Here is a 10,247-nt window from a genome sequence, read left to right as displayed (position 1 = left end):
GGGGCGAGGGGGCGTGTAGGGAGGATGGGACAGGAGCGAGGTGAGGTTGGGCGCGGGAGAATGGTAGGAGTGACCTGCGGCTGTCGTGGGGCCCCTGTCATAGAGAGCGGAGCCCCTTCGACGATGACAGAGCCCCCTGTGGGAATGAGCAGAGCCCCCTGTTGGGAACCTCGGTAGCAGAGTAAGGGTTGAAAACCAGAAAGGAGGAGGAAGGCCAGGGAGGGCAAAAGAGCAGGGGCCCTGATGTGGAACCCCGCCTCAGGTGTTCCCAGCGATAGGGGAGGAGGGGAGGGGGGATATCGGGAAGAATTTTGGGGAAGAGGCTTGGAAGGACTGGACTTTTCTTTCTCATCGACATTTTTGTTGGTCACAAGATACCTTGGTTTGAATAAGGTTAAGAAGTTACACGTGGAGGCAGGTACATACGTGTGAAGTGACATCTGGATTCTGTTCTTTCAGGTCAAAGAAAACAATTATCGGGGACACGGGGATAGTGTGGACCAGCTTTGTTGGCATCCGAGTAATCCTGACCTCTTTGTCACTGCATCTGGAGACAAAACTATCCGCATCTGGGATGTGAGGACTACCAAATGCATTGCTACTGTCAACACCAAAGGTGACTTCAGAGAGAGACAATAGGAAGATGAGCTACTTATACTCATTCGACATACATTTCCCGAATATCTTTTCTGGGCCTGGCCTTGTGCTAGTTATGGGACATCCTGAGCCGAATAGACAATCTCCAGCTCCAAGGACCTCACAGTTTAGTGCAGAGAGTGAGACATATACATAAAAAAAAATATAACGTGGCGTGGTTCATTTTATAGCGGAGATGTGCTTAAGGTGGATCCCCAGAATGGAAATGCTTAAGGCTGCCCAAAGGGAGGCAGGGAGGGCCTCATAGAATTTTAGTGAACTCTTAGAGTAGCCATAGGAGTTTAGTGGTCAGGGTACGGTGCGGGTGGAGAGCAGTTTTAAGGGAGAACGGCATGGAGCGTTTGGGAAACTGCTGATTGGAAGAAGGCTGGGGCTTGATGGTCTTGGTGGTCTGGGAGAAAGTGACCAAGTCGTGCAGTACATTTATAGACTGCTCTTCACCAGGGATTGCCCTGTAAACCTTGAGGTCATTTGTCATATTTTCTTGACTAAGATGCCGTTGATTATAATTTGCAATATTTTAAGTGCTGTTAGAGAAGAAAGCTTCCAGATAACCATGTACGCCAAAAATTTCGAGATGCATTTGAAGATGCATTATAGATGACAAAATATGAAAATATGTGCATCTTAGAGTCAGTTAAGTTGATGAGATTTTTAATCAATGCGTTCGGTGTGAGCCACTGGACTTTGGTGACAAGACTTGTATCTGTGGGTGGAATGACGCAGTACTTTCCCTGGGTATGCAGTGCGTGATGCACGAATGATTTAGGTGGTTTATGGATGAACAGTAAAAAACGGTCATGTATATGTTTTAATGTGTGTTAGACAAAAACCGGCTCATAGAATTTATTGAAAAACTGAAGCTAATTTAAGTAATTTTTTGAGCCAATTTGAAGAAAACTGTTCAATAAAGAAAATTACAGCTGTTACGTGAATAGGACACAAATTGTGAAAGTGGCATGTGAATGACTAGAGTTTGGGAAATGCTGGTGTGAGAGACAGAGTAAGACTTGGAGCCAAATCTAGGTTTAGAGCTTGGCTTTGTTGCTTCAGAGCTTTGCCGTTTGGCTCATTTCTCTTTCATTTCTTCATCTGTAAAATGGGGATAATAAAGCGATAATAATAGAGTATTGTGAGGACCAATTGGGGAAATCTGTAGATTAATGTTCTGGACTCAGTTGATCTTTTGCTGGTAGTTGCCTTCCGCTGACCAGGACATTATTGAAAGAGCTCTGAAGATAGCTCTGGTCTTCCCTGCAGGATAACAAAAGAAACTTCTGGAGGATAATGGGCAAACAGATTATCTTATTGATCGTATCTGGTTTCCTAGGGGAGAACATTAATATTTGCTGGAGTCCCGATGGGCAGACCATCGCTGTTGGCAACAAGGATGATGTGGTGACCTTTATTGATGCCAAGACACACCGTTCCAAAGCAGAGGAACAGTTCAAGTTTGAGGTCAATGAAATCTCCTGGAACAATGACAATAACATGTTCTTCCTGACAAATGGCAACGGTTGTATCAACATCCTCAGGTGAGGAGGTCCTAGCTTAGAGGACTGTCATATCTTTAACAGCTGGGTACTGTGGGGGATACAGAGATAAATTAGATGTTAGTCTATCTTGAAGGAGCTTAAAGGACAGACAATAATAACCCTAACTTCTACTGAGCACTTTTGAGCCAGGCGCCTTATATTTTGCTGAGTCCTCACAGAAATTTTAGGGGATTCATGATGTGCTTCCCTTTGGATAAGTAGGGATCTGGGATTCAGAGAGGTTAAGTAACTAGTCAGCAGGTGAGCACTAGAACTGGATGCACCTTGAATTATAGCTGACTTGTACCCTTAAAGTCTCAGTTTAAATATTACATTCCCTCCAGGGAAGCCATCCCCCAGGTTAGAGGCTTATGTTACGTGCTTCCTTTGGAAGCATTCCTCATTTTATATTGTAATTGCATACTTACTTGTCTATATTTTCAATTAAATTTAAATTCCATGAGGGTGGGGACTGTGTTAACTTGTTACTGTTTAATTCCTAGTGCCTAGCCCAGTACCTGTAAATATGTACTCTAATGAATGAAATTGTGGAATTGAAATTCAGGTCTTCTGGTTCTATTTTTTATACTATCCTGGGTGAGCAATGGAAAGCAGAGTAAAATAGGTTTATTTTAGAAAAGCTGAGAGTTCGCTGTGGAATCCTAAGGAAAGAAACTTTTTGACTGTGGGAGTTGGAAGTTGAAGGACGCAGCTTCTGAGCTTGACCTTGAAAGATGAGTAGAATTTTAAGAATCAGAAAACTGCACAATTGATAAAACAAGCGTGAAGGAGCACGATTTATTTGGAGAGTAGTTGGTAGATCAGGGTTGCTGGGAGTGGTGGCGGTTAAGGTTTCTAAAGAGGGGGCCTGGAAATGGGAAGATAAAGTTGAAATATAATTTGGGCTCAGCTTATGAAAGGCCTGGAATTCTGTGCTTAGCAACTTGAATTTTATTCTGCGGGCAGTGGGGTTTCTATAACTTCCTTTTTAAGCCTTTTTTATTAGAAAATAAAACAAATGTATAGTTTAATAAATAGTTATATGTATAACACTTGTGTAACCCCACCTGGGTCAAGTAATAGTACTTAGCTGGCCACCCAGAAGTCATTCCATGAGCTTTATCTGAATTATAACTCCCTTCCCTCAAAAGTAAACACTATTTTGATTTTTATAGGATTTCTTTATAGTTTTAGCTACTAAGTGGGTATCTCCAGATACTCTAGTTTTGCCTTTGTAAAAAAAAAAAAAGTGATATGTGTTTAAAGTCTCTTAAACTATAGAGTCCTCTCCTTTCTTTTATTTATAACTTAGCTGTTGAAAAACTAGACTATTAACCTGTAGAGATTCTCCCAATCTGGATTTTGCTGATTCTATATGCCTATTTATTTGTCGGAATGTAAGGAACACTTCTTCTCGTCTACTGTTTGGTACCCAGGAATATAGTTCACTTAGGAAGAGGAGGATAAATTCTTGATTTTTTCCCTTTATCATCAGATAATGAATTAGTTCCTTATCACCTTCAAAGATGACCAACTCGGTCCTTTTTTTTCTTTTTGAAGAATTCATTATGGACTCATCTATTTAAGCATGGTAGATGTGTTTTGATCTATTATAATTATTATCCTTATTGAAGCTCAAATTATCCCATCATTGGCCAGTGGAAGCCTCTTCAAATTGATTCCTGAGTCTTTTTTTTTTTTTTTTTTTTTTTTTTGGCATAATCCTAGTAGTCTTTAGTTTCTTACTCTGGTGTGACAGCATGTTTCAGCTTCATGTTGTACATTTCCTGCCCCAAACCTTTGACCAGAAAATTCTCTGTAAATCTCTGGGTTTTTTTTACTGGGAAATAATACTGGAGATAAGAATGTCCATACCGTTGAGTTGGTCATTGTTTCTAGACGTTTCTAGTGGACAGAGCTAGGAAATACATGTATATATTTTTAAAAATAAGCTACCTTGTGAATTCATACGGATAACTTCCAATTAAAATTCAGGACTACAGCCTGATCTCGGAAGCTAAGCAGGGTTGGGCCTGGTTATTACTTGGATGGGCGACCACCTAGGAAGACCAGGTGCTATAGGTATAAAAAATAAAAAATAAGGGATTGTAAGCTGACAAGGTCCTTGCAATCTGTGAGGTCAACCAAGGGTTGCCTCGCCTAAAAAAAAAAACATTCAGGACTACAGCAATTTTACTAAACTTCTTCTATATTATGAATATCTCTTTCCTTCCAAACCAAGTATTCTGGTTTTCAAAGATGCATGGGTTTATGGAATTAGAATATCTCATGGTTATTACCTTTATTCCATGTTACACGTACAGTTTTCACAGAATAGCTACCACCACCACCACCACCACCAGCACCAGTGTAATTACTTAAAATAGTAAGTTTTGCTCTTAGTGTCTTTTCCTCATTCTTCCTCCATTTAAAACAATAGTAATACTGTATATTGTCAGAGTTTACAGCCATTCCATTTTATACCTTTCCTTTTAACTTCGCGTAGTTTATACAAGAAACTATATGCACTGCTCATCACCAGCCCTGTGCTGATAAGTCTAGTCATTTTGGTAGTCAAAACTCATTCCCTAGATTCCTCAGGAAGGGTTCATGGGAACAGTATTCCTTGAGTTCAACTTATTATAACTTACATACTTACACAACTTATAGGTGCTTTATTATATTGTACTTATTACTTGAGCCCCTTTAATTGATTTGCTAGATATAAAAATCCTCGATTTATATTTTTTTGGCTCGTGTATTTTAAATATGTTATTCTAACTTCTTTTGGCATAAAGTATTACTGTCAAAGTTAATGATAATCTAATTTTCTTTAAATCTAGTATTTTACTGCTGAGTGTTTTCATGTCTTTGTTCATATTATTAGGTGTATAGTGTGGTGTTTCAGTATGTTGTTTGAAATCTTTATTTCAGGAAAGTTTTCTCGAATGACAGTCTTTTTTGTTTTGTTTTGTTTTACTTCGATTTTCGTTAGTGTCTCCTATTATTGTTTTAGCACCACAGTCCTCTTCCCACAGTTTGATTGCTGTCGGTCTTGTTTCTCAGCTACCCAGAGCTGAAGCCGGTGCAGTCCATCAATGCCCATCCTTCTAACTGCATCTGCATCAAGTTCGATCCCATGGGGAAGTACTTTGCCACAGGAAGTGCAGATGCTTTGGTCAGCCTCTGGGATGTGGATGAATTAGTGTGTGTTCGGTGCTTTTCCAGGTAAGCGACTCTGCCAGCACTTTCCTTGTTGGGAAAATTTACTTCATTTGGGGTGAAATCATGCCCTCTTATTGGGTAATTCTAATGTCTCCTCTGTCTCCTGCGTGTTACAGGCTGGATTGGCCTGTGAGGACCCTCAGTTTTAGCCACGATGGGAAAATGCTGGCGTCAGCATCGGAAGATCATTTTATTGACATTGCTGAAGTAGAGACAGGTAACTAAAACCCTCCCTACTTTACCGAGAATCTTCTTTCAGCTCTGCTCTGGTCATCGGGACTTTTCTCGTCAGTGTTCTCATCTCTGCTCGATACTACTTCACCAGCATTAGCATAAATGAATTTGTCTTCATGATACGACTGTTATAGTCAGGTAATGAGGGAGCAGAGGGCAGAGACAGAGGCAGGTCTGAAGGAAAGTGATTTAGGAAAATATTTTGCATTTTGTTAACTTTTAATTCTTTCATTATAATGTAAAATTTAAAACATAGAAAGTAGAAAGAAAAAAGTGTCAGCTATGGTCCCACCATCTAACTACAACCTCTTTTTAGCATTGTGATCTATTTATTTTTTACCTTTTGCCTGTATGTGAAAAAATACATAAATATAAAATATATATATAAAATTTAAGTAGATGTGATTTGCTTTAAAAGCAACAAAACTTGCAAATAGAAAAATGGGAGGAGAGTATTCATTTTACAAAAGAATTTCCTCAGATTTTTGTTAAGTGTAGCTGTATTTTTGAAAATACGTGATACTTTAGTAAAAATTCAAACTGTATAGAAAACATCAAAGAAGTAAAAAACTTGAAATTCTACAATTTAAAGAATGCCGGTTTTGATAACATTGTGATGAGAAGGGTCCAGCCATCCTGACAGGCGGCTCCTGTGTGTCACCCTCGTTCCTGTGATTCTGGGCTGCACGCCTGCTGCTCTGGGCCACCCGCCCCACCCGTAGTGTGACAGCTTCTTACACGGTGGCGGCTGCTGAGCTTGCTGCCACTTTTAATGGGGTTAGAATTCCATTGACTGTACCAGTATATACTTAAGTATATCCTATTGCGTGGCTTCTGATTTTTGCACCATTATAAGTAGTGCTTTGATGAGTTTCCTTTCCGTACTTCATTTTACTTGTGTGGTCATCGTTTTGGGTAAAGCATTGAAGTGGGATTGCTGAGCCCAAGGTGAAGGGCTAAACCAGCGTACAGAATGTTTACCACAGCGTTTGCTTCCAGCAGCAGTGCGAGCATAGACGTGTTTGTCCCATTCCATCTCGTGCAGGTTTCTTTTTATTTTCTGTCTTACCTAATGCATGTAAAATATGGTTTAATTCACATGTAGTCTTTCAGGAGTATATCAGATATGGCCGAATTACTTTTTCTAAATAGTTTAGACAAATACATTATTTCATGTAATTTTTAAAAAATTTGACTTTTCAGTTATAATCGACATACAGTATTGTTTAGACAAATACTGGGTTTAAAATTTTTTTTCTTTATAACCTGGGTTAAAAATTAAAAGCCAGATGATTATTAAAGCTCAATAATATACAACATTGTTTTATACATAAATGAGAAACAGTCTAAATTTACATTTTAATGGACTAATGAAATAAGTTGTGATACATCCATATTGCAGTGTGCCAGGACAAAGACATAGTTCTGTACGCGCTGAATGGGAGGTGCACAAGGCATGATGCTGAATGAGTGAGGCAGGTAGCCAGTCGTGTATGCGATATGCTCCCATTTAGGTAAAGAAACTAAAGTGAAATTGGTAGAAAAACATTTGGAAGAATTTATATCAGACTTATAAGATTGCGGGGAAGACTGCAGTAGGGAAAAAGAATAACTTTAAATGATCAATTATTACTAAAACCAATTAAACAAAATTAAAAATTCAGTTCCTCAGTTGCCCTAGGCACATTTCAAGGACTCAGTAGCCCTAGGTGGTCAGTGGGAGCTGTATCGGATAGTGCAAATACAGAACGTTTCTGTCACAGATGAGTCTGTGGTAAAGTGCTGCTGTACTCTTGACCTGTTTGAATTTTATGCATGTCTTCACGTAGTGGTTTGTAAAATAAGAGTCATACGCGTTTATTATAGAAAATTTGGAAAATGCTTACAAATACACAGGCACACACAGGTCCATAAGTTAGAGACGATCATTGCTACCATTTTAGTGTATTTCGTTCCATTTTTTTCCTCCTGCAAATAACATACACACACACACATACACATATACGTCATTGAATCATATATTAGATACAATTTTGTACTCTGTAAGAATTCATTACATATTCCTGATAGCACATATAACAGAACCTCATTTTAATACAGTCCGTGTAATTTTCAGCTGTTCGAACACACCCATGCATGTCGTATAAGTCTGTTGCAGCTTCTATGGTCTGCAATGGCAATGTCATTCTCACATGGGACTCTTTATCATTCAAAGGTTAAACTTTCTAATAAGACGTTAAGTTTTATGAAGCCACATGGTTTTTTGGGAAACATTTTAGGCCTCTTTATGTCTGCTCTGGTTTTCTTGAACCGTGTAAATCTGTCGACCGATCCCATAACGAGCGGCATGGAGCTAAAGGCCTAGAACTGAAAGAGAAACAGGACGCTCCGCCGCCATCCTTCACGCCACTCGGGACTTTGCTCACACACAGAGCTAGAGGCTGCCAGACCCTAGCGCCACGAAGAGTGGTTTCCTGTCCCCGAATTTCTTCAAAAGCAAAAAACCCCTCTCCCTCTCCCTCCCCCACCCTCTCTCTACGCACAGACGCACGCGCATCATATACGTTCACATACCATAGCTGACTAGTTTGAAATACATAATTGAGTGTATCCTGCATTTTTAAATTGGCACCAAACTGAAAATGTTTTACTACATTAATCTTAACCCTAAGGCTGAAAATAAGTTACGCAGGACTAAAAGAATAATAGCTTTAGAAGATCGTGTTTAACTTCAGCAAGGGGGAGGCATAAAATATTGGGAATAAGCACAGATTACTCTTATTACAGGGCATTGAGGATTAGTGGGTAGATCTGTGGCTTTAGAAACATACTTCATGTATTGACGTTTTTGCTTCCTTGAGGTGTGACTTACCTTTTAAGTCACCCGTTTCTTTGTAAAATTGGATTTAAAATCATTGCCTGTCTTGCTGGGTTGTCATTATACTTTATGGAAATAAATGTATGTGATATAGCCCATCTGATTCATAGGGGGTGCACAGTAGACATCAGCTGCTGTTTACTGTTTTTCCAGGGAGTCTAGAAGAGGGGTTCAAAGCATAGGCTCCTAAGTTAACTGGCCCAAATTGAGATCCTGCTCCGCTGCCTGCTGGCTTATAACGTCTCTGCGCTTCAGTGTTCTCTGTCGAAAGGGGGAGAGGGGTGGAGGGTGATCATTCCTGTCTCATGGGGCTCCTAAGTGGGTTAAAGGAGTTAATATAGCTAAGTACTTAATGAGTGTGGTCTCTTATTATTCATGTATTGATTCGTTTCTCTATATTGATTTTTATAGGAGACAAGCTATGGGAGGTGCAGTGTGAGTCCCCGACCTTCACTGTGGCTTGGCACCCCAAAAGGCCTCTGCTGGCATTTGCCTGTGATGACAAAGATGGCAAATATGACAGTAGTCGGGAAACAGGAACTGTGAAGCTGTTTGGGCTTCCTAATGACTCCTGATGGGAGGGCCTGACGGGGGCAGTGGGGATAGGGGGGTGGCTGGCTTCCTCTGTGCGATTAGCTCTGTCCGTTCTCTTGAATTGGTGGGCACCTACAGTATCTGTAAATTGGTATAAATTATAAGTCGTCTGTCAGATCGCGCTCCTGTTTGTTTTGTTAGCTGCTCCCATTCTAACCCCCACATGCGGGCTTTGCAGTGTGGGTGGTAACAGCAGCATGCCTCGGCCTCTGGGGACCTCCTGTCTTCCTGCCTGGGGTGTAGGGGGACGTCGTTGGGCTTGCCTCTGCTTGGACAGTACCTAGTTTGGAGGTGTGGGTGAAGACGGGTGAGTTGGGGTTGGAGATTTTTAATAATTAAAAAAGGAATATATGTCATTTTGAGACTGAGCATTTAATAAAACTGACTTTTATTATGAGACTGCAGGATTTTGAAATTATGGTATGTTCTTACAGGGAGATGTTGCAGTTTTGCATTTTTAAAAAATCTCAAATGGAATATAAAGGTAATTCTGTCATTTACTGTCCTAACACAAGAACTCTGAAATGCAGGGACAAGGTGCGAAGGGCGTTGGCAGTGGCAGTCCTTTAAATCATCGGTCGTTTACATGTATGTGTACGTTTACCTCGCCTCATTCTGCAAAGGATTTGTAGATAACACATTTACGATAAACACGGGAAAGTAGTAAAATATAAACAGCTACAAAATCAGAATGAGAAATACAAATTAGGATAGAAATTCAAGCCTGGGGAAATTAATATAGAAATGTGGAAGGAATAAGAACCTAATTAAATGACTGAACTAAAATATTGACTGTACTCCCCGGTGGCAGAGTGAAGAAGGGGACGAGTCGGCTGAGTCTTATTAAAAAGAAGAGCACGCGCCAGCAGAGCAGTGCTTTCCTTAGCCCTTCCCTCCGAAAGAATGGCCCACGCGGGGGCTCGTTCTTGTGAGCAGTGTCTTGATTTTTATTGTATTTTAATGTATTTCAGCATAAAAAAATAGGAATACACCTTACTAAGGGATGTTTGTAGAAAATTTTAGAAAAAGCAGGTAAGCAAAGAAGTCATTCCTAGCACCAAGAGATCAACCACCATTAGCATTTTAGTGTATATCCTTCTGGGAACTTTCCTGTGTTCATATTT

General features: G+C 40.1%; 1 protein-coding gene across 1 annotated transcript in view; it reads left to right on the top strand.

Moving 5' to 3' along the window:
• THOC3 (THO complex subunit 3) overlaps positions 1–9,525 on the top strand; it is a 10,175-nt gene extending 650 nt beyond the window's left edge. Inside the window, exons 2-6 of the mRNA XM_039878318.1 lie at positions 460–616; positions 1,988–2,192; positions 5,259–5,420; positions 5,534–5,634; positions 8,941–9,525. Coding sequence (XP_039734252.1) covers positions 460–616; positions 1,988–2,192; positions 5,259–5,420; positions 5,534–5,634; positions 8,941–9,104 — 789 coding nt within the window. The 3' untranslated portion in view covers positions 9,105–9,525. The remainder of the gene's footprint in view (positions 1–459; positions 617–1,987; positions 2,193–5,258; positions 5,421–5,533; positions 5,635–8,940) is intronic.
• The last annotated feature ends 722 nt before the right edge of the window (positions 9,526–10,247 follow it).

This window comes from Pteropus medius, unplaced genomic scaffold, assembly GCF_902729225.1.
Source record: "Pteropus medius unplaced genomic scaffold, Ma_sr-lr_union100, whole genome shotgun sequence".
NCBI classification, from domain to species: Eukaryota; Metazoa; Chordata; class Mammalia; order Chiroptera; family Pteropodidae; genus Pteropus; species Pteropus medius.
Note: the sequence above shows the minus strand (reverse complement) of the source record. Positions and strands in the feature narration are given on the sequence as shown.